The sequence below is a fragment of the Osmerus eperlanus genome, chromosome 16, assembly GCF_963692335.1.
Source record: "Osmerus eperlanus chromosome 16, fOsmEpe2.1, whole genome shotgun sequence".
Taxonomy (NCBI): Eukaryota; Metazoa; Chordata; class Actinopteri; order Osmeriformes; family Osmeridae; genus Osmerus; species Osmerus eperlanus.
This window is the reverse complement of record NC_085033.1, coordinates 6844734-6868567: the sequence shown is the minus strand read 5'-3', so window position 1 is coordinate 6868567 and position 23834 is coordinate 6844734. Positions and strand designations below refer to the sequence as shown.

Genomic DNA, 23834 nt, shown 5'->3' with positions numbered 1-23834 from the left:
ACAGCCTCCCAGGTTTGACCCCGAGGACGATCAAGGCGGCAAGATTGCGCTCGTCTGTAGAGTCTGATTCACAGTAGTAGTTCTAGTTCTTCAGTAAACTTTCGTAATTTTCCTACTTCTTAATATTATCATGAGGTATAATAAAACATTTAAATATATATTCCACATTTCAGATGCAGATTTAGCCATGGTACAAAATAATCCTCACTTATGTAGATGGTTGGGTGGATTGGCAAGGTGGAAATGACCCTCTTTGGCACAGTACCCTGGCATAATGCTTACAGGAAGCTGCCACTGACTGTAAACAAAATACAAACAAGTGTTCATCTGCCAGTCTCTGGGATCGGGCTACCATTGCCTCTTCCTCTTTCTTTTTCTCAATCACATGAAGACACACGCACACTCCACCTCTTTTACACCCACTCCACACATCACAATGTGGTTCCTGTGTGTTTTCAAATTGGTTATCCATGGGTGTAGGCATGTTCACTGTTAATGATCCGATTCTACAATCAATGAATACTTGCATTGTTGAGTAGAAGGTCGAAACACACATTGTAATGAGTAAATCGGGGCTTGTGTTTCCGACGACTTGGATCATTGGGTGGGCACATTTGAGTATGCCGCCTGTTTATAGAAACCCATCATCATTGTTTTTATTTATAAATACCATTTAAGAAATGAAAATGACCTATGTGACTGCATTTGAATAGCAATTAGGCCTGCTGTATTTGAACAGAGAGAAAGTGTTTGTTGAAATGTAGTTGGGGACATAGGAGAAGTGGGTCACTGAGTAGTGACACACTTGGGCTTTATGACAGCCCAGTTCACAGCAGACAGGCAGCCGATTGCTTAACATTCCACCACCCAAGTGTTACAAAGCAATTGGAAAACGGGAAAAGCTCAATTGAAAGTTGTGGACAATTGCTTTCTGCTTCGTAGCCCAGCGTGGCACATGTTTCCTGGGTACGTTTGTGCATCATCAACGACGGGGGCTCCCTCTGAAATAATGAAGAAGACGATGGGAACCATTGGCCCTTAAATAGTGGTCTAGTTTTCAAGGATGCCACATCGGCCGATGGGAGGAGGTGGAGGAAGGAGGTCGGGTTGAGCGGTGGAGGTTGAAGGTTTGGGTTGAGGGGTGTATGATTCTGGTGAAGGAGGCGAGATGGAGCTGTGATTCAATTTGACCTGAGGGACCGGCCTGATAATGGCTGGCTCCAGCTCTCATTCATTGTCTTGTGGAATTGATTCTTTCAGTCCACTGCCTATTAGCCTGCTTGTTTGATCTCGGAGCGCTTCCTTTTCATTCACGTTACAATTATAACTTTCATGTTATATGCAGATTCTTTGTTTTAATAACGTGTTTTCACACATCTTTCAGCTTTCGACAACCATATAGCAGTGCCATTTCAACATTTTTCTAAATCTGGTTGAGCTATTTCATCATCTGTTTATCTCCTGAGCTATTTAGCTTTAGTGCGGTATAGATTTAGTTGGACCATTTTGTAATGTGTCGGACATTTATTCCTTATGGCCACCGGTTGGATAGCTTTGCAACTGGAATGTTCAGCTTTCACTTCAGCAGCCTGCTGTTTGTCACCAGCCACAACATCTGAGACATAAACAAAGAGATTGGGATGTTCCACAAACAGCTGTGCTGCACAGTATAGAGCCTGGGACAGGCCATGGGTCTTAATCCTTACGTACTGAACCGGCAGGGGTTAAATCTTCTTTAGTGTTGAATGTCTGGTGAAGGGGCTTCAGCTATGGTTATCATGGATATTCGATAGGTTTACGCTTCCGTCCACACAAGGATTAGACATCAGTGGGCGGGTTCTGGATGTGTCAGTCTTGAACAGTGTCGTTTGAGACGCTGCATGCTCGTTCCTTAACATGGGTTGGCCATGAATTTGAACCCTAACCCAATGATACGACCGTCTTTCATGACTTACAAGTCGGTAGATCTTAAAAAGCTTTTAGGAAAATATTTTGGTGAAATCACCTTGAATGTGTGCTCGTGTAGAGTACATCGGGCTCTGTCATTTTTTTTCACTCGCATCTCCCTCAAGGATTGGCTGAGTCTATGTAGAAATCTATAAAAAGCGATCCATCAGGGGAATATTCCTGTCCGTGACTGAGGCGTTTCGCTTGATTCAGACAGCAAAGAAGAGAAAGACAGGAATTAGGGAACGTGGGAACTGTGGATGTCTGAATTCAGCCCCGGTTTGTGTGGTTCCCTACCCTATCAGCCCCAGCATGGGGCATCCACACCCGACTCCCAGATGAGTTGTCCCAGGAAGTAGCAGCACATCATGTGCTCTTACTTCCTGGGAGGGGATAGACAAAGTTGTTTGGGCACTGTCCTCTAAACAGTGTTTCTGAAATCCAAGATTTGAGGCAGATCAAAGCTTCAGTAGGTCAGCCAGCTGCACATTGAATTCATGCAACACTATACCTCAAGCTATAGATTTTCAGTTCAACCTCTGTAGCCCCCCCCAAAAAAAACATACGTTTCGATATTTCAGTTTCCATTTTCCTGCATTTCACCAGGTCGACCCGTTCTCTCTCGGCATTGTTCGGAAAGGGCGACCGTTCTTCTTTTGTGGTGGAAGACTAACAATAACACAAGTGATGCCCCAAAGGTAAACAAGGGAGATGCTGTCACCCAGATTCAAATTAAGTTAAAGAAAGCTGAGATCAATTTGCTGCCTAATTCCTTAATGGCTGCTGGGTGTGACCTGTGACCTCTTCTCTTCCACGTTCGTCCCAAATTGTTTTTAAATGGCTTCCTTTGTGCAAGCCTGCCTCCACTAATGCGGTTAGTATTGGACAGAAAGGAGAGGCTGCCAGGGCTGTAAGCTTTTGAAACGGGCTCTAATATTACTGGTAATTCATCAAGTGAGCGTGCCCACCTGTGAGATGGATTGAAGGGTCAGGTGTAGAAAGCTGTGAGGTCATCCTGCTCAGGGTTTGATATGTCTCATCAACATAGGATGTCATCATCATCATCTCCATTACCACTGCTGTTCCTGGCCGGCGGTTGAGGATGCGAAGCGCTGGAGGATGGGAAAGGTCCTGACTGCCTGTGTTAGGATTTCATGTCTTAACATGGTGTCATTGTTTCACACCGTGCTGAATGCTGTTCAGTCCCCTTAGCGATCACATGCCTTTCTTTTAAACTTTCCTTTATCCAAACTCTCTCTAGGATCATTCATTAGTAAAGGGTTTCATTATAAATAAGGCCTAACAGCCGGTAGGGCTTGTTGTTTTCTATCAGTCGGACAGGCAGATTTGTCTAACACACTGTATTATGAATTCCAGACAAATGGATGTGTGTCTACTTTCAGACGCCACAGGGTCATGTTGACCTGTTTATCCACAGTTCTGTTGCAGGGTAAAGTGTGTGTGGGAGGGATTTCTTTCTCAGTTCTTCTCATTAATATGAATGTTGGTAGTCCAGTCCACTCTTTCCTTGAACATTTTCACCTGTAATGGAATCTTCTTCGGAATGCGTAAGAGTTCAGTGGCTTTCAAAGGTCAACCGTGGGTTGTGAGGTCAATTGTCTTGTTACTGTAAAGAGCATGTAGGGGTAGGAAATGGCTCATTGCGGTTGGTCATGGACTTAAATGAGCAATCTCTGGCTTCTGATCTACTTGCGAGTCCACTCCCTTTTTCTTTTCTCCGGTTACTCCTCCTCCTCCTCCTGCTCGCTCACACTATCCCTTCTTCATTCCCTCTTTCTGTCTCCCCTCCATCCACCTGCCTCTCCCCTGACTCCTCCTTGTCCATCCCCCTCTTCCGTTTAGTGTCCCTTGTACCCCTCCTCGACCGCTCTCTCCTTTTCCTCCTCGTCCCACCCCCCCTCCTTCCTCCCCCCTCGCACCACTCTCCTGCAGTGTGATTCGGTGATTAGAACTCCAGCAGAGATCTCGAGGCTAATTATTCATTCAGACAAGCAGGCTCACGACCCAGACCCGTCTCTCCCCTCAACACCTCCCCCTTTCCGTCCTCTGCTCTCTTCCCCCCCCCCCCCCCCCCTTTTGTTTTATTTTTACGATCTGCTTTTCTCTCCTCTAACTCCACACCCCCACCCCTCCCACCAATCCTCTTCGCGGCAGGTCCAGAGTTCCGTCCGTCCGTGGCGTTATGTAATGGTCAGGTGACACGGCAGGCCGCCAGGGGCCTTAAAGCCCCAGAGTGTAGTGTGTGCCTGCTGCCGGGCTGCGGGCTGCCCTCCCTGCAGCTCCCGCCCGCTCTGCTGGCCAGGCCTGGCCGCTGCTGACTCTGCCCCTTCAGACCAGCAGGTCACTGGCCCCAGGCCTGCTCCGCCAATCCAATGCGTATTTGAGGCTCGTAAAAGGTTAGCCCGACGGGTTTGGCTTTAGACGTGCAGCTCGTCCCTCAGGTCCACTTCGGCCCCGCTCGCTGTTGTTGACGACTCAGATCCCAAAGACCTGAGAGAGAAGCGAAGAATGCAGGGAGTCAGTGACAGCACATCCCAATCTGGAGTGAAGCAGTGGTATTTTCAATCAGGGCAGTCTATATAGGTCAGCTGTTTTTGTATTTGTTTTGTGTGTGCGTGTGTGTGTATGTGTGGGATCCCATACATACCATGTTGTTGACAGGACTATTCATGCATTGATTAATGCAGTGGTAGAATGTTAGCCTATTTACACCCAAGAGAGGCCAGAGAAGTAGCTGGGACGGGACGTCGCTAAACACAATCTGTCATCTGATTCCTGATGTTCCATGATTATTTACAATGTATGATGTATGTACCACTTCATGAAGAATACAAGAATGGGGAAGAAAACCTAGTATTTGAAGGAAAGTGAACTCTCTTCAATCAAATACCTTCCCGGTTTTCTTTCTGCTTCGCGGTTGCTTTTCAATTCATTAGCTAATTAGGTTAGATCAGAGACTTATACCACACAAATCCCAGGTTTGATATGTGGCGTTTCCCCATGGTTTATGCCTGGTGTATAGCGCCCTTGCCTGCGTATTGGAAGGGTATGAAACAGGAGGGGCGGTGGGGGTGGACAGAGGCCTCGCTCTGGCTCGCTCTGGGCTCAGCTGGCCACCAGACACCACAGGAGGCCAGCATGTGTGGAGACGGTCATGTGACCGAAACACCGTCTCAAGAATCCACAGAGTAGCACGAGCACACCGCCGCTTTATGGAGGTAAACATTTGACCACTTTGTTGGTCAGCGTCCTATATAAGAGGTTTCACCCACCTCTCTCTCTCTCTCTCTCTCTCTCTCTCTCTCTCTCTCTCTCTCTTTCGCTCTCTCTCTCTCTCTCTCTCTGTCTTTCTATTTCCCTCTCTCTCTTTCTGCAGGCGCTAAAACTTGCTGAAGATGAGTAGTGGGGGGGACAGATCCCTGGAGCCTCCGAGGGGTGAGTCTCTGAAGAGGAAAGACTGCCCCCCAGACCTGCTAGGGCCCAGGTATGGAACCCCCCCTCCCCTTTCTTTCCTTCTCAGCTCACCAGCCTCTCCATGACATCACAAGGTCATGCCCGTCCTTAAGTCATGTACTGGGCTGCGTTTCCCGATAACGATGGATCGTAGCAACGATCGAGCAAAATAACGAAACCATCGATATTTCTTACGTGCGTTTCCCAAACATGCTCTTAAGGAGTAGGCTCATCTTTGGGAACGGCCCGTAAAACTAAGATTCGTCATACGATGGATTCTACGATCAACGTAGGCTTACGACGCTTTCGGGAAACGCAGCCCTGGTCATGAGGAAGCAGGCTAGTGAGTCACAATGTTGCGGACTAAGTTGAGTCGAGCTTTGGAACTGTGGACCTTATCTCCATGGTTATGCTTGATACCACAACACCTGGCACGGGGGCCACGGCAGCCTTTAGCTCGGCGTGCTCGTGGCCCTGGATCCCCCTCCTCACATCTGTTCCTCCACAGCCCCAAGAGGAGCACGGACAAGAGAAACCGGGACCACGAGAACAAATACATCGAAGAGCTCGCCGAGTTGATCTTTGCCAACATCAACGACATGGACAACTTCAACGTCAAGCCTGACAAATGTGCCATCTTGAAAGAAACCGTGAAGCAGATCCGGCAGATCAAGGAGCAGGGTGAGTCGTCTGTTGACATCGGCTGCTTAGTTCCTCCCCGAACACTGCGGCCCTTTCTTGACTCACAAGGATCCCCGCCTGCGTGCCTGTGCGTGCGTGCGTGCACATGCATGTGAGTGAATGTCCTTGTGCTTTTGGGTCTGGCGTGCATGCGTGTGTGTGTGAGAGTGTGTGTGTGTGAGAGAGAGAGCACAACTGCAATCTGCATAGGGATGCGTGTGTGTGTGCGTGCGTGTGTGTGTGTGGTGGGGGGTGGATGACTCAGTGAAATGTGTGCTTGGAAGGCGTCTGGTAGGCAGGCTGCCTGTGGACATGCCCGCATAGAAATCAAGGCTCGGAGGGCAGGCAGACCAAGGCCAGTGAGTAAGCCGGCCACACAGCAGTCTGCTTGTGACTCGCAGACAGAAAGGCTTATGTAATACCCAACAATGTGATGTAAGAGCTAGATGAAACTGTTTGGATTCCTATCGGCCAACGATGGCCCGACTCGCTCATGCGAAAGGAAAACTTGCTTTCACAGCAGCCGTCAGGAAGTATTTCATCCCAGCCAGAGATATGGGATGATTTCAACATTTTAATTCCAAGAGAAAACCGTAGCAACACAACCTTGTCCACGACGTTAAAGTGTGTGATGTGTTGTGGGAGTTTGGTGGGTTTTGGTCAGCTTCACACAGTGTGTAGCTCTGGGAGAACAGATCCATAGTATTGATCTGAGGCTGTAGTCTGCAGCTAGGGCCTAGCACTTTGTGGATTACACCAGCTGTTGTACGTGCTGCTTGTTTACTGTGGGATTTGCGGAACCTGATTTCTAAAACCAGTAAAGTGCTGTGTTAAAGGGATAGTTCATGACAACAAGAGTTGCGCCCCATAAATCCATCCAGTGTATTTTTACAATGTACCCAGCTTTTAATGTTGGTGAACACTTCCTTTAGGGCAGGGTACTGTCTCGCAGTTTAGTCTCACAGTAATGACGAACTGTACTTGATGATGATCATGATGATGATTTGGCCCTTGTGACATGGGCGTTGTGACGTGGGCCCATCCTAACTCTAGCGGTGTCACATTAACAGTCCACCATGCCTGTTCTCAGCCAAACACACCTGTAGAAAGGGCCGGAAATGGACGGAAACGAAAAAGCTCATTTACGGCAAACTTTCATTCTGATCAAGTGCGTGGGCATGTGTTTGTGGACAGAACGTGTTCCAGGCATGTCAGCTATGCGCTCTAACGAGGTGCTCGGTGGCTTACATTTACACACTGGGAAAAAGGGGGTCAGATGGCTGAGCGGTTATGGAGTCAGGCTATTAATCAGAAGGTTGTTGGTTCGATTCCCCGGCTATGCCAAATGACGTTGTGTCCTTGGGCAAGGCACTTCACCCTACTTGCCTCGGGGAGAATGTCCTTGTACTTACTGTAAGACGCTCTGGATAAGAGCATCTGCTAAATGTAATGTAAATGTAAAAGGGGAGCGATGGAGGGAAGTGTGTGTGTGTGTGGAGGGGCGCGGGGGACGAGGGCCTAGGATCTCCATGCGTGAAGCATGACAGGGGAGGACAGGCCTAGTGGTGCATTAACACAACATTCCTTCTCTCACTGCTGCACCCTGGGGGTGGGGAGGCAACTACTGGAGCAGTGTTCCACTCTCTGAACCTCACAGGAGCGGACTCCTGCGCGGCTGTCAGGGGCGGCATCGATTCTCTTTCATTATTGACGACGTTATGAATGATTTGAAACCCAGCATCGGAAAAAAAACACCGCCGCGCTTCCTTTCCAAACCTATAGAGAGCGTGTCTGGCTGGTATTTGTTCTTAGACATAGGTTAAGGCTGCATACCTTGTACGACGCGCGAGTGAACGCCTGAAATGTTGAGCTGAACGCCCCTTTGTCTCTTCATCATCCTACAGAGAAGACGCCTCCCGCCAACGCGGAGGAGGTCCAGAAGGCGGACGTGTCCTCGACGGCCCAGAGCGTCATCGACAAAGAGGCCCTCGGACCAATGATGCTCGAGGTAGGAGCCATTCGAGCCACTAAGACGGTCGATCATTTGAAGTCCCGCCTACATCAGCCGTGTAGCCTGCCATTGAAACAACTCACTGCCTCCCGTGGCCCGAAAGCCTGAAATATAGAGCCTTCTTCGGGCTGGGCAAGCCGTGGATCGGGCGAGAGCTTCACCTCAAAGCCCCATGATAGCAACTTGAGTTGCTTTAGCTGCCCGGTGGTACTGTGACGCGAGAGGGGTTCCATTATCTGCTCCCTTTTGTCGTCACCTGTCGCCCCTCGGCTGATGGTCTGAGCTGGGTCGTTTCCAGCTCCCCTGTCTAATCTGGCTTGTCAGTGAGGTATTAAAACCTCCTCAGGTCTCCGACCACGTCACAGCACACACTACAGGCTAGCCGCTAAATATACGCCGCACGTTGCCTGAGCTGCAGGAAGTAGTTGCTGCAGGCTGGGGCTGGGCTGGGTAGGCAGGTGGCGGAGAGAGTCAGGGACAATTCACAGCCAGAGCTGTGGGAGAGGACAGTGCTGAGCCGGCACAAATGACTGGCTCAGAGACACGACGCCTTAGTCACGTTGTCTTTGTTTTGTTTTTTTTTGGTCTCAAAGTATGAGTTGTTTTGGCTGAGTGGAGTTACTTGTTGGACATTTCTGAGACCGCTGCTGTAATTCTTTACCTAGAGTGTCTGTGTCACTTAAAACTCTTATTGTCATAGTGGAAATGGAATGTTACAAGTGCGAGGAAAACAAATTCCTCCTGTGTTTTCAGCTTAGAGATATAATTAGGCTAAGCCTACGGTAACACCCACAGACACACACTCATCACACCCCTTTAGGAGTGCCAGTGTCTGGTGTGTGTGTGTGTGTGTGTGTTCCTTATCTCCAAGCTACAGTATCTAGCTCACTGGGATGATGAGAAAATTAAATCTAGGCCAACTAGTTAATGTCAAAAAGCAATTTATTGTAAAACTGCTACTAGTATTCAAAGATTCCAACTTCCAATTTGGAAGTGACTTATGACCTTGGTACCGTTGTCTTATTGAAAAGAGTGTCAATATCTGATCAAACGCAACAATCATTGAAAATCCATGACCTGATGTAAGGGCATGTCCCAGAACAATGGCTGCTCGACAAAACCATGACAACGAGCAAAGCCAGTGTGGTCCCAACCCTTCCACCTCCCGTCCCCCAGGCCCTGGACGGCTTCTTCTTCGTGGTGAACATGGAGGGCAACGTCGTGTTCGTGTCGGAGAACGTGACGCAGTACCTGCGCTACCACCAGGAGGAGCTGATGAACACCAGTGTGTACAGCGTGCTGCACGTGGGCGACCACGCCGAGTTCATCAAGAACCTGCTGCCCAAGAGCCTGGGTGAGAGAGAGAGCGCCTCCTCGCGCCCCGCCCCCACCCCACCCCCCCGACACCAGCACCGGCCACGCCGCGCAGACACACGTCCCACATTTACAGGTGTGTGAGTGTGCGTGCCTGTCTACGAACGCACACGTGTCTTAGTATGTGTGTGTGTTTGCTCCACAGTGAACCGCACTCCCAGGTCTGGGGAGAACCCCGACAGGAACAGCCACACGTTCACCTGCCGCATGCTGGTGAACCCCCAGGGCGCGGCGGAGGACGAGCAGGCGGAGGGCGGCCCGGAGAGCCCGCTGAAGTACGAGACCATGCAGTGTTTCGCCGTGTCGGAGCCCAAGTCCATCAGAGAGGAGGGAGAAGGTATGTTCGTGCCGGCAGAGGCGTCTCTCTCTCTCTCTCTCTCTCTCTCTCTCTCTCTCTCTCTCTCTCTCTCTCTCTCTCTCTCCCACTTGCGGCTCGCGTACCCGAGGCTGTTCAGGTGTTCTTGCGAGGAATGCCTTTTATTTAGATGCGGTCGGGACCAATCAATCTCAAATCGTGACAGTCTGATGCTCAGACCTGAGGTTCACCTTGGCATTGGACTCGTCTTCTCCACCCTCTCTCTCGCTCTCTCTCACTCGCTCTATCTATCTTTCTCTCACTAACTCACTCTATCTTTCTTTCTCTCTCTCACCCACTCTCTCTGGATCTCTCTTTCTCGCTCACTCTTTCATACTCTCTCTCTCTCTCTCTCTCTCTCTCTCTCTCTCTCTCTCTCTCTCTCTCTCTCTCTCGTGTGCCCTGTCCTCCTTCAGATTGCAATCATGCTCCCCTCCTCCATCCACGAGGGATCCTAATTAGTGTGTGTCACTTCCCTTCTCCCCCGGAGCTCGGGAGGAAATATGTCTAATGTCTAATTTTAGTCCCCAGCTTCCCAGATATTCTGCCAAATTTCTCGCCTGACATTGAAACCGCGGCAGGGGCTGAAAATCCATCAGTGCCGTGTGGTTAATTAGAAGGTGTTGATGGCATACGAGGAGCGGAGCCAGAGGAAGACCTCTCGTGGGGAGGAAAAGAGGGCAGACGCCCGCACTCTGGTTCTCCATCACGAGAACAGACAAGGATCGCCGGGAGGCAGCACAGCAGTAAAGGATCACTGACGGTGGGAATGTCGGGCCAGTCCTAAACATTCCTCTGGTTCTCGTGTCGTCTCTGTTGTAGACTTTCAGTCGTGTCTCATCTGTGTGGCGAGAAGAGTCCCCAAAGAGCGTCCGGCGCTGCCCAGCTACGAGAGCTTCACCACCAGACAGGACCTCCAAGGTAGGGTACACCTCAGGACCACGTTGGCATTCAGGTAGCCATGCCAATGTTAGTAAACACTAAAGCTGCATTAAGCATTTACCAACTCAAATATTATCGACACAGATCCAATGTCCAACAAAGCAGGGAAGCTAACTGGAATGTAGCAACGGTTAATTCGCTTTTCTCGTGCATGGATGGTGCAAATGTTCGAGTAACTGACCACCGAGATACTCTTTGAACTGTGCACTTCCAATCCTTGATCTCGTGCTGCACTCGCTGTATGTTTCTATATCACTTTGGATAACAGAATCTGATGAATGAATGAAATAGGAAAATAAAACAAATAAAACAAAGTGCCCCCCTGGCCCCCAGGTAAGATCACGTCCCTGGACACCAGCCAGCTGCGGGCCTCCATGAAGCCAGGCTGGGAGGACCTGGTCAGGAGGTGCATCCAGAGGTTCCACCTGCAGAACGACGGGGAGATATCCTTTGCAAAGAAACACCAGCAGGAAGGTGGGTCGTGGTATCCCTGAGAGTAGGGCTGGGTAAGGCTCGACAATTAGTGTCTGGCTCTAAATTGCCACTCATTGTGATTCCTCTCTCTCTCTCTGTCACTCTTTCTCGCCCTCCAGTCCTCAGACAGGGCCATGCATTCAGCCCTCTGTACCGCTTCTCTCTGTCTGACGGCACCATTGTGTCGGCCCACACCAAGAGCAAACTGGTGCGCTCCCCTGCTACCAACGAACCACAGCTCTACATGTCCCTCCACATCCTCCAGAGGTATGTCTCTCTCTCTCTCTCTCTCTCTCTCTCTCTCTCTCTCTCTCTCTCTCTCTCTCTCTCTCTCTCTCTCTCGCTTGCTTTTGCTCTATCTCTCTCACTCTCTCTCTCAGTCACTTGCTTGCTCTCTCTCTCTCTCTCTCTCTCTCACTCTCTCTCTCTCTCCCTCCTCTGGTGGAAGAGACAATGCATCTGGTTCTCTATCAGTCAGATCTCCATGATGGATCAACAGCCTTTTCCTCCTCATTGTCACACTTGTGATGTTGAAGCAGCTCAATGAGGTCTTTGTGTTTGTGCTGTGTCTAAAGCCGTGTTGGAGTGCAGTATCAGCAACAGGCTCAACTTGGGGGGGTCAACGTCTTTTTGGTGGCAAAAACAGAGTGTTGTATTGTTGATACAATCATAATACATACAATGACAAGTCTTTCATATATTCGTTCATATGTTTTAGTGGACGTAGTCTGTTGGCTCCCTCGAAGTGTTGAAAAAAATTAATCCTAAGACATCTCAGAATGTTTTTTCTTCCTGAGTAATACAATGGACGTCCATTTAAACCATTTGAAATGTTTGCAGCCTATATAAATATCGCCCATAACTGTGTTTGTCCTTTCAGGGAGCAGAGCATGAACCAAGACATGCCCGGCGGCCCAGGCAACGTGAAGTCCATGGCCGCTGCATCCTCCATGACCCCCCCCACGATGGGCGGCCCTTCGTCCTCCCCGGGATTCCAGGGCCAGGATGCCACTGTCAGCAGCAACACCAACATGGCTGCCGCCAACACCATTGGGGGCCAAGGCGTGCGCTACGGGTGCCCGGGGGCAGCCAGCCGGACTCCCACCCCTCAGGGAAGCAACTATGCACTCAAAATGGGCAGCCCTTCCTCTCAGGCACTCGGCAGCCCCAGCGTTACCTCAGGACCTCAGGGCGCCATCCTCTCGTCGCGCCACCGCCAGAGCCCTAGCGTAGCGGCGGCTAGCAGCGTTAGCCCCCGCGTGCCTCACCCTCCCTCGGGCCCCTTCTCCCCCGCGACGGCCAGTAGCCTGCACTCTCCACCGGGCATGTGCAGTAGCACAGGGAACAATCCCAGTTTGGGCAACAGCTCCCTCAATGCACTGCAGGCACTCAGCGAGTGCCACGGGGTCTCCCAGGGCCCGAATCAGGGGCAGTCGCCTGACAGGAAGCCAGCCTTACAGAGTCCAGTCTCTGGCAGTCATGGTGCTAGCATTAGCAGCAACGACATTGGCCAGCCACCCAAGGGCAGTAGCAGCGAACCAGATATGTTGAGAAGATACGGGGAGCAGGTTCACACCGAGTCCCAAGGGGAGGATGAAGAGGAGGAGGGAAAGAGAGGCACCCCGGATCCTTTCACCGGGGGCGGAAGTGGCCTCGGCGTCCTCGGAGAACTCACCGAAGCCCAGAACAGGCTTCTGAACAGCAAAGGCCACACCAAGCTCCTCCAGCTCCTCACCAACAAGTCCGAGCACATGGAGCCCGGCTCACCTCACGGCAACGCGGGCGCGGACCCCAACAAGGACGCCACGTGCGGAGTCGGCAGCGCGGCGGGGCTCGCCATGGGAATGGCGGGGCATAACAACCACTCCACGTCGCTGAAGGAGAAGCACAAGATTCTCCACAGGCTGCTGCAGAACAGCACGTCCCCCGTGGAGCTAGCCAAGCTAACCGCCGAGGCGACGGGGAAAGACGCCCCGGAGTCGTCTTCCGGGGACGGCATGGCCGAGCTAGCGGCCGCGGCTAAGCAGGAGCCTGTCAGTCCCAAGAAAAAGGACAACGCACTGTTGCGGTACCTGCTGGATAAGGACGATAACAGCGCACAGGAGAAAGGCATCAAGATGGAGCCAGGGGAAGGAATGAAGCTAATCCACGTCAAGACTGAGAAACATGACCCTGGGTACAACATGGGCGACCAGGTGAGGAGGACGGAATCCATTTAAATCTATCTCTAGACACACTGGATGAAGTCGGTTTCTTTTTTCAAATTAGGCATCAGTGGGACTGGATGGGGTAAAGCTTCTAAAGAACATAGGAATCCTCTGCCAGAAATCATATATTTGTTGTCATGGAATCAATCCTCTTACCTTGCTGTCTCGAATTGTTAAGTGTAAGGTGACAAGTTGATCTCCTTAAAACACAATAAGCTGTTAACTACATTTTCGTGTGCAGGTGAGACCATCTGGCAGCAGTTTGATCCTATTGGATGAATTATCTGGCAAGGCTTCTCTCCAGTCAGCTCTGGCCAACAGAGAAGGAACCTCCTGTATTATTACACAGTGACATGGTTCACTGAAAAGATCTAGAATCTGTGTCGCATGTGCAGTAGACTGCAGATGGAAATACTGTACATATAGGCTCCATCCCCTCCTACAGCCTGGGCTACGCACAGCAAGCGCACAGACATTTTGCAGATGACATCGAATGCATACGTACATACATGCATAATACAAACACATATACATACAATGTATATATTGAGCGAAGTGCCACTTTAAGTCAAAGCTGGGGGTTAGTGTCCTATCAGTGCCGTTGGTGAGGCGTATGGATTAAGGATTGCCATGGTACTGAGGCACTGCAGACATGAGGCAGTCTGGCAGCAAGGCTCAACATAGTGTCGGCTCCATGCTGTGACAACAGACCCACTTCTGCACTGCTCCAATAATGTGATGTGTGATGGCAGGTTGAAAACTGAACACATATCCTGGTTGTATTTAGTATGTATATATTTATGTATTGTATATATGAGAAGCGGTCGGTGTGAAACTTGGTTTGAATACGTTCTTGGTTTTCGATGGCAGTGAATGAGAGGTACGCAAGTCAGACTGGCTGGAGTGTGCCTGGTCCGTCCGTGGGCCAGACTAAGCGCATTGGGGGATTGAGTAAGATCTTGGCATTAGCCTGCTAAAAGCCTTTAATTATTAACCACCAGCCTCCACACCGGATCTCCCGTTTGAGCCACTCGAAAAGATACCTGGGAGTCCAGATGTTCTCGGACAAGCCGCGTGGTCCGTGGTCGTGGAGATTCCTCCCGAGTTCTATGTGTGGACGTGAGGGGGCGGCTTCACGGCGGCGGCTTCCCGAGCATGTCACTCGTTTGACGGGATAGGGAAGAACGGGCAGGGAGGGGGACGAGGAGAGGAGGGGGTGAAGCGGAGAGAGAGGGCAGGGGAGGGAGAGCACAGCGGGGCAGAGGAGGAGGAAGTAGAGGGACTACATAGCTACCAGCAGGTCACCCTGTGTGTGTGCACGCAGAGAGGAGGGCAGGCGTGAGCAGGGGCAGAGGAGAGGCTTACATCACACATGACCTCATTAGCTTCGTCGCTCTATTTATATCTCCCTCTCGCTTTGTCTCTCTCCGTTTTCTTTCTTTCCCTCCCTTTCTATTCATGGCCTGTATGAAAGGCCATTTGATGCTTTTGCCATCGACATTCCTCTGTAATGTGTTGTGCGAGACCGATCAATCACTTTGTTAGCATGTTGTGTACGCTCTCTCATAAACCTCAAGTCTCATTCTGGACCAAAGAGAGCTTCTTCTCAGCATTCCTTACACTTTCAGACCTTTAGTGTGAAATGTGACCATATAAGATTTTTTTAAAACAGACAGTACATCAATTAGGCCATGCGGACAATAACACAATATTTGACCTGCACGTTCGACTCCCAAGTGGCACATACAGACAGCTGCGATTCACTGCTGTTTCTTGTGTATGAAACGTGTCTGTCTGACTGTCTTCCCATCTGTCTGTCTGACTGACTGTCTTCCCGTCTGTCTGTCTGTCTGTCTGTGCCGTGCAGTCCAGTGATCTGGAGGACATCTTGGATGACCTGCAGGGAAACCACCACCTCCACCACCACCTCCAGAACCAGCAGCTGTTCTCAGGGCAGCAGCAGCCCACCCGGCCGGGCTCGCTCCCTCCTGCCTCCATGGACAAGCAGTCCATCATCAATGACATTCTGCAGATGACGGAGAACAACCACAGCCCCACGGGCACCGCCACCCAGCAGCGGGCATTCCCTGGCATGGCCCCCGGACGTGAGTTCAGCCCCCCCCCCCCCCTCCACCCCACCCACCCATTCTTATTATTGTGGAACTTCGGCTACTGGAGATGGAAAAAGTGGGGCGCGTTGGGTTTGACAGCCTGGAGAGCCAGCATGGGAGGAGTTCACACGTCAAAGTATATTGTCGCCGCCGACATGGAAACACACCTGCTTTGCACTAGGTTGTAAAGCGTGTACTGTGTGTGGTTGAGTCGACTCGTGTTAGCTCATTTAGGCTGTGTAAGATCGTTGGTGTCACACATACAGCTTGCTCAAATAAAGGCCAGCTTAAGGAAAAGTAGAGGAATACATTCGTCCTGAATCGAAGTCTCCCCTTTGCTCCCTAGATTTCAACCCTCTCAGAATGGGCCAGCCAGGTCGAGGACCCTCTGGGCGCAGTGTGTCTCTGGACACCCACTCGAACCCCCGGCCCTTCCCCCAACCTAGAAACAACAGCCCCTACTCCCTCATGCAACAGCAAGGCATGATGGGAAACCACGGGGGGATGCCTAACATGGGCAACGCAGGTGAGTAGTACGGGACTGAATAAACACCATTTTAAAAGTCTTCAGTTCAAGTGGATGAGCGATATCATGAGAACCCCAACTCTCTCCCCCCCCAGGCTCAGGTATGATGAGTGGGGGGCCTCCCCGCCAGGGCATGCCTCAGGCCTGGGGCCCCCAGGGGCCCGTAGGCTCAGTCATGGGCCAGGGACTACAGCAGGGTGTGGGCCCTGGACACACTCGCATGGTGCCCAATGTCACGGCTGGATTACCCATGAGGCCGAGCGGCCAGCCCGGTCCGAGGCAGATGGTTCCTATGCAAATGATGGGAAACGGTTAGTGAGCGAACACGCTTTCTCCGACACACACACCATTGTTCACGCTGTCTCTGACTCACATATTCAAAGCGCACTCACCATTTCCCAATGTCTATGGCCATTCATTCACGCACAGTCACCAAGCATATTCTGAAGCTGTTTCCTGCTCCTCCCCAACAGTCCAATCAGAGATGGAGATGGGTGGTCCTACCTACCCGCAGCAGCAAGCGCCGCCCAATCAGACTGCTCCATGGCCCGACCGCATGATGCCTGTAGAGCACGGGCCTTATGGGAATCAGAACAGGTACTACACTGTGGTTCTTCTCTCTGTCACTCGTGGAGTTACTCTGGAACATGGGCTATTGGAAGTGTACAGTGCTCTCACCATGTGTGTGTGTGTGTCTCCCTCACAGACAAGGCTACGGAGGTCCCCAGGAGGAGGGGGGGTGTCCAGCGGTGAGCGTGGGCGAGGGCCAATCAGACGAGGGGGCTCTGCTCAACCAGCTCTACTCCGTTCTGAAGGACTTCGAGGGTCTGGAGGAAATCGACCGAGCCTTGGGCATCCCAACACTGGTCAGTCAGGCCATCCCATAAAGCCACACCAATGGTTGTGTTCTTCACTAGGTTTTTAGTACTGGTTGAATATAAATTGGGATATTGATTCTGGCAGAATGATCTGTCTATTTTCTGGCTTTTTTGTTTTTGTAAAATCATTTTGTGAGTTTTGGTAGCATTTACTCATCAGAGAAGGAAAAGGTCTGCTGTGGTTTTTCTTTGTTATCTTCCTTCTTGTTTGTACTGTACTCATGTGTGTGTGTGTGTGTGTCTGTGTGCGTGTGTGCGTGCGTGCGTGTCTGTGCGCGCGCGTGCGCGTGTGTGTGTGTGTGTGTGTGCGCCCATCCACAGGGTCAGCCAATGGAGCAGGACCAGTACTCCAGTCCGGAGACGGTCGGCTCGAAGCCGCTCATGTACAGCCACTACTCCCAGGCTGCCAACATGGCCCAGGGGGGTTACGGAGGCATGCCCCAGGATGCCAACTTCCACGCGGGCATGGGCGGGCAGATGGGCCAGCGGATGAGATACCCCATCCTCCGCATGCCAGCCAGGCCAGGGCTACGACCGGGGGGGCCAGTGCCCAGCCAGCCTAACAACCTGAGGCTGCAGCTCCAGCACAGACTACAGTCCCAGCTGGTAGGACATACAGCCTGTCTCCAACCCCTGAAAACAAGATGATTCTAACGTTAGCGTCAGTGTGTCTACGTTTATAATCCTGCCAGAAGTAATCGGCAACACTAGAAGTAACGCTACGCATAGCGACGAATAATCTTTCGTAGATGGTGCTTCTATCCAAAACACCTGTGCTGTTTTCCCCCTTGAGGTGGACCTGAGGAAATGTTACATGCTCTATTGGCTCTCGTTAGAAACAGCCTCTACTGCCCCCTGCTGGTGTCCCCAGGCAACAATACATTCAAAATGACAACTTGTTGAACGTTGAAAAAAAATCACATTAAATACATTTTAAATGTGACTTTTAGATTGCCGGTTTATCCGTTTGTGATGACTAGACTAATAGACTTTGATAACCATTCTTAATGTTTTTTAATTTCCTCTGCAGAACCGGCAACCAATGGTAAATCAGATGGCCGTAGCGTCTAACATGAATCTACCACTAAGAGCTGGTGTTCCAAATCAGGTCAGTTAAACGAGACAAGACTTTATGAGTCCTGTATGAAAGCCAATGTGTGTCTGTCTATCTAAAATGTCTGTGTGTAGCAGCAAGTGTGTGTAGCAGCAAGTGTGTCTGTGTTTGAATTGTGTGTGTGTGTGTGTCCAGGGGACCCTGAACGCTCAGATGCTGGCCCAGAGACAGAGGGAGTACATAAGCAACCACCTGCGTCAGCGGCAGCAGCATGTGCACCAGCGGGCCATGATGATGCGAGCACAGGGCATCAACATGCCACCCAACATGGCCGCCAGCGCCCCCACGGCGCCCCCGGCGGGCATGGGCACCAACCCCCGGATCCCCCAGGGCAACCCCCAGCAGTTCCCCTACCCGGCCAGCTACGGTACCGGTCTGGCCTCACCTCCTATCCCTCTTCCCCCCTCCACCAGCCCCTTCTCCTCCCCTCTCTCCCCTGGCCTGCCCCCCGGCTCCCAGCACCAGGGGCTCCACCCCCACTCCTCCCCCCACCACCTCCCGCACGCCTCCTCTCAGATGGCTAGCCAGGGCATGATGGGAAACGTAGGCGGCCAGTTTGGAGCGGTAGGGAGTCCTCAAATGCAGCACAGTGCCTTCCAGTTCCCCAGCCCAGGTATTGTTAGTTAAGCGGACCCTCGATACAGGTGTGTGTGGGTGTGTGGCACTGGGGCCAGATCATGTGACGGTGTACTGGCTTTCCATGTATTCTTTTTTAAAATGTGAATCATCATAATCACAATTATAGCATGGGAACTTCATTAATTTTAATCATGCTGGGTGTGGTGTTCTCATGTCTCTCATGTGTGACTCCTTTGTGTCATTGATAAATTGACAATCACATTATATTTATTTATTTATTTAGCAAAATCTGCCTAATTTAAATGTTCCACTTGGTCAATACTGATGATTTGAATCGAGAGCAAATCACATTCAGTTTAAAACGTATATGATGGACTCACTACCCCACATATTCAGTTTCAGGGATTCTAAACTAAACACTCCACACGTACAATACTGCAGATAAGACAAAGCCATAAGAAGAATCAAAACTACTATGAACAAATACAATCATTCCATCCCAGCTGTTCCTTCCCATCCCGCCTTTTCCATCTCTATCATGGTGGAACATCTGCTTGTGCAACATTTGTGTTTGGCATCTTTTCTTTCTTAATACGTTAATCTCAAATGGAAAGTACCTCCCTCTGGTAAGAGGCTCAGGATGAATGAGAGATGCTGCACAGAAGTCACAGATCTACAAACGTCTTTCGCTATGCCTTCAAAACCTTTGGAATGAGTTCATTCCTTATGCCTTAAGATCAGTAAATCTGTGCAGCATTCCAACCCTGCAGAATGTCGATGTGTTTTGGTTGACTGAGAGCACTGACGGGTATCCCTAACAAGACCTCCCCCTGCCTTCCTTCCCTTAGGTATGAGCCATCAACAGCAGGAACCGGTTTCAGGCTACACAGGGTCTGCCACCACCCCCCAAAGTCCCCTCATGTCCCCTCGGATGAGTCACGCACAGGGCCCCATGATGCAACAGGCCCAGGCCAACCCCTCTTACCAGCCTTCCTCTGCAGACATGAACGGCTGGCCTCAGGGCAACAGGTGAGGCTTTCGATTGGCCGGTTTAGCAACATTGTCGGTGGAAGTGGAGTGTGCCAGATGCAGAACTTCAGTCAAATACGTGGTGATAATAAGCTGATAGATTATAGCTGTGCCATGCGTCTGGTCAACGCAATCCTTTCGTAGCATTCTGTAATAGATAGGCCCTTATTAACCGCTGACATTAAATCATCTGGTGAAAATTTGTCTTTTTCTCTCCCCCACCTGTGTCCATCGCAGCGTGTATTCGCAACAAACGCAATCGCAGTATGCACAACTGCAACCCAATGGCGGAATGTACAACAGCAACAACTCCAACATGAACATGGGTGTTCCCATGGCTACCAGCGGAGGTGGCATGAGCAACATGAACCAAGTGCCAGGACAGATGACAGTGGGGCCTGGGGCTGGCATGTCCTCCATGGGCACAGAGCAGGTGCGAGAGTGCTAATGCTAATGTTGGCGTGTTTCTCCAGTGGTACGCTAATCAGTTACAGACATGTACCACAACTCACTGGCAACCGCTTGCTCCTAATCTCGGGTCTTGTTGTGATGTAGTGTAGCATTACTGGGACTTTAAACATGGACTCCATATCTGTGTGTTTTGGACCCAGGTTAATGATAATGGCCTCAGCAGTGATAGCCTCACTCTAGAGGAGTTGGCTGGGATTGACATGTTAACGCAAGAGGGGGAAGCCACTCCTGTGAGTAACGTTTTGTACAGTTTCTACGGTTTTCTGATGGGGAAAGAAAGTATTGTACAAACCGATCACAGTCATCGTCATTTAGGTTCTTTATTCTTCACATTTGGGGATAGAGTGCCTGTCCATTCCAGTTGGATTAGTACCTTTCACATGAAACCTCTTCAGTGTAGCGCAGCTTGGACACAAGCCTGGGGCTGTTGAACCTCTGGCTGGGTCACCTAGATGAGGATGCAAGATGTTCAAAACCTGGAAACCCCCTGTGACACAGAAACATCACAGATGATGTGTCCAGGAGCAGCTAAATATACATGTCTTACATACGTATAAGGAAGTTAATATAATTACCAAACTGTACAAAAAGTATAGGATTTGCATGATTCTGCTCCACCTTGTGGATTTGCAATGACCTTGTTTATTACATTCGCTCAACCCTTTTTTCTTTCAGAATTATTGCTGACGCTGGTAAACTGTGGGTAGATACAGTTGGCTGTTGGAACCGTAATCCATCAAAAGCATTGGACCAGTCAAGTAGCCCCATGCTGCGTGAATGGATTACAAACAAGACTCACCCAATGAAGAATACTGTACAAACTCTCTGTCAGTCCCTGAGCCGCATTCACCTTAGTGTGACTTAGCCCCCCTCCCTCCCTCCCTACGCCCTGCTGAGCACACACACACTCTCGCACACCCACTTACACACACATCAACGCTGTCCTGCCTGTCACTTACAGCAGGCTCACGGTCAGATGAATGTATTCCCATCAGGGGGCAGAAATCAGACATTGGGTTCCTCTCATAATTCTCCCGAATCTCCGCAGGTCTAAAATAATAATCCGCGTGGGTGCATGTGTGTGTGTCTGCATCCGGGCACGTGACAACTTCTATGATTTAAATGTATTAAAGAGTTGATTTTCTTGATTCAAGAGCAATGTTCTTGAATGGTTATATTTTAAAGATACAGTAGTTAATTGAAAGGTTTATAATATAAATGTTTTGCAGGTATTTATAGTTTTTAAAAGGTTTAGAAATGTTCTTTGTATGACACAAAAAGAGATTTGGAAATAAAAAGCTAGCTTTCTGTGTATATTTGAAAATATATTTTAGGTCCTGTAGTTTCAGATCAAATGTATACTGCTGTACTTGTTATGAAGGTGAATGTTGTTTAGTTGTACATATTATTTTAGGCTTACGGTTTGTCTGTCTTCGCCAAGCCTAGCATTGTAAACAACCTCTAAAACATGTGACTTCAGTATTGGTTTCTTAGACAAAGATGATGTCTACTCCAGCCAAGACTAAGGAGCCCTTTCAATAGGGAGTCACCATGGGCACATGTTCTAGTCTGGGACTAGGTGTCTGGGATGCCAGTCGTCAGAGTCTGGCTGTGGGATTCACCCACAAAGGAATGTTTAGCTGTGCATCAGGTTTATGGATCAGGCCAAACTGAATATTCAAGGGTGCTCACTGTCAAGACTTAGCTTTTCTGCCCCTTGTATATACAATAAAAACCTATGTTGGTGTATGTAAAATAACCAAGAACTATTATGTATGTTGAAACCCAGTTTCTGTGTGGCTCTCGTATTGGCTCATAGTCTTTAAGCACATAGCAAGTAAAGAGGTATCATAGAATTGTATTATTATGTATTTTTAGGAGAAGAATGTGAAAAAGACTAATTGTCTGCTTGGTGAAATCATGAAATGAAGTTTGGCTCAATATATTTAATTGTGTGTGTGAATGTGTGACCAAAAATAATCTATTTTGTAGTTTTTCTACTGGTCTCAATGACTAATGTGTTTTTTTTTGAAGATGACAAACCTCTCAATTTATTTGAAATTTTCTGCATAATAGTTTATCAGAGTTTAACAATTTGGAAGGTTTCAAGTTTATTCACATTCAAAATGGTTGTTTTAGAATGGATGTACTTCTCTCTCTCTCTGCAATCCAAAGATTTATTACAACCATGTAAGACATGCAGTGTTTTTGTGGAGCGCTATTAAGAAAAGTATTTGGCAATGTGTGACAAGATGCAAAGAAAGAGTTTGAATAACAATATTCTATTATCTTAGATTTGACTATAAAACAACAGCTACTTTAAACATCTGTAATTTTGAATGATCACGAATGGTTTTGGGATAGCCTAAATATGTTTCTTAATTTATAGATGGCTAAATTATTAATTGGTAAATAATTACATGCATACCGTAACATGCTAAAGACATAGCATAATGCCTTAGATCTGTTTTTCTGTCTTGTGGATTACTGTGACGTTTACAGTCGTATCAAATAGTGAGATAATACTAGTGAAGATCGTGCATCGTCACTCAGTGTGCTTGTCTTGCGGCAAGAGCAGACCACTACACCCCCCATGGTATTACCGGTTTGTTTTTACAAGCATTTTATTTTTTGTTCAATCATTGTCATGTGTATTTTTTGTACAGTTTGTTTCATAAAGACGTTCTTTGAGAAGAGAAGTATGTACACAAAACAATGGTAAAATCAGCAATATGTACTTTGTAAAAATAGTTTTGTCTAAAAAGCTCAGTGTTGCGGTTCAGAGATTTATTTTTCCAGGTGTGATGTTCATATTAAATATCCACCCTCAACGATGTTCATCAGTGTGAGCGTTTTATGCAACTTTCAAGCTCACACCTTATGCAAGCTGTTGACTGACATTGCTTTCGCCAATGCTGCTTGCTAATTTATGATTTATGCCATTGTAAATAAATTATTTTTATTGAGTGTAACTGTCTTCACTTTCAAAATGATTTGTATCAATCATATTCATATAATCATCTGACAAGGAGTCAGGTGGCTGAGCGGTGAGGGAGTGGGGCTAGTAATCTGAAGGTTGCCAGTTCGATTCCCAGCCATGCCAAATTATGTAAGGCAAGGCACTTCACCCTACTTGCTTTGGGGGGAATGTCCCTGAATTTACTGTAAATCCCTCTGGATAAGAGCGTCTGCTAAATGACTAAATGTAAATGTAATATTCACGCAGAATGACAATTCTGCATTGCAGAGGCTATTATAGATGTAATATTATAACTGATCACATGTTATATTCTAGCTGTGTTGTTGTTGAGATCATATATGGAATAAGTGCCTACATCAATCATGTGCAAAGGGCAAAATAGCAAGTATGGAATACCCACTTTATAATTATAAAGTAAGCCTAAACAACCTATCGAATTTCGTTGGTGCTGCCAAAGACAATCAGGTCATCATGGACATTCCAGTCCCTCAGGTGTAATGTCCTCCCACCAACGACAGGGGGCAACCCTGTCAAAAATAAGATACAGAGTGGTGGTTCAACTGATGAATTACTGCTTAGCAATGATTAAGCAATTGATTTCTTTATAACAAGCATACAATTCAAATAAATCTCTCACAACCATATCGATCCATTGTATAAAAAGCCTACTATCAGCATACG

At 48.9% G+C, this 23834-nt stretch overlaps 1 protein-coding gene across 4 annotated transcripts in view; it reads left to right on the top strand.

Annotated features, from left to right (window-relative positions):
- Positions 1 to 23140, top strand: part of LOC134036986 (nuclear receptor coactivator 2-like) — a 30249-nt gene extending 7109 nt beyond the window's left edge. For 3 of the 4 annotated variants that reach the window (XM_062482227.1, XM_062482228.1, XM_062482226.1), the window contains 20 exons: positions 5345 to 5452; positions 5930 to 6102; positions 8007 to 8110; positions 9290 to 9467; positions 9633 to 9824; positions 10665 to 10763; positions 11118 to 11258; positions 11378 to 11525; positions 12139 to 13453; positions 15333 to 15570; positions 15923 to 16102; positions 16198 to 16413; positions 16576 to 16699; positions 16809 to 16968; positions 17302 to 17586; positions 18011 to 18088; positions 18230 to 18707; positions 19522 to 19702; positions 19940 to 20135; positions 20849 to 23140. In XM_062482227.1, coding sequence (XP_062338211.1) covers positions 5364 to 5452; positions 5930 to 6102; positions 8007 to 8110; positions 9290 to 9467; positions 9633 to 9824; positions 10665 to 10763; positions 11118 to 11258; positions 11378 to 11525; positions 12139 to 13453; positions 15333 to 15570; positions 15923 to 16102; positions 16198 to 16413; positions 16576 to 16699; positions 16809 to 16968; positions 17302 to 17586; positions 18011 to 18088; positions 18230 to 18707; positions 19522 to 19702; positions 19940 to 20135; positions 20849 to 20860 — 4587 coding nt within the window. In that variant the 5' untranslated portion in view covers positions 5345 to 5363 and the 3' untranslated portion in view covers positions 20861 to 23140. The remainder of the gene's footprint in view (positions 1 to 5344; positions 5453 to 5929; positions 6103 to 8006; positions 8111 to 9289; positions 9468 to 9632; positions 9825 to 10664; positions 10764 to 11117; positions 11259 to 11377; positions 11526 to 12138; positions 13454 to 15332; positions 15571 to 15922; positions 16103 to 16197; positions 16414 to 16575; positions 16700 to 16808; positions 16969 to 17301; positions 17587 to 18010; positions 18089 to 18229; positions 18708 to 19521; positions 19703 to 19939; positions 20136 to 20848) is intronic. The other variant, XM_062482229.1, reaches the window with a different exon arrangement.
- Positions 23141 to 23834: the final 694 nt, after the last annotated feature.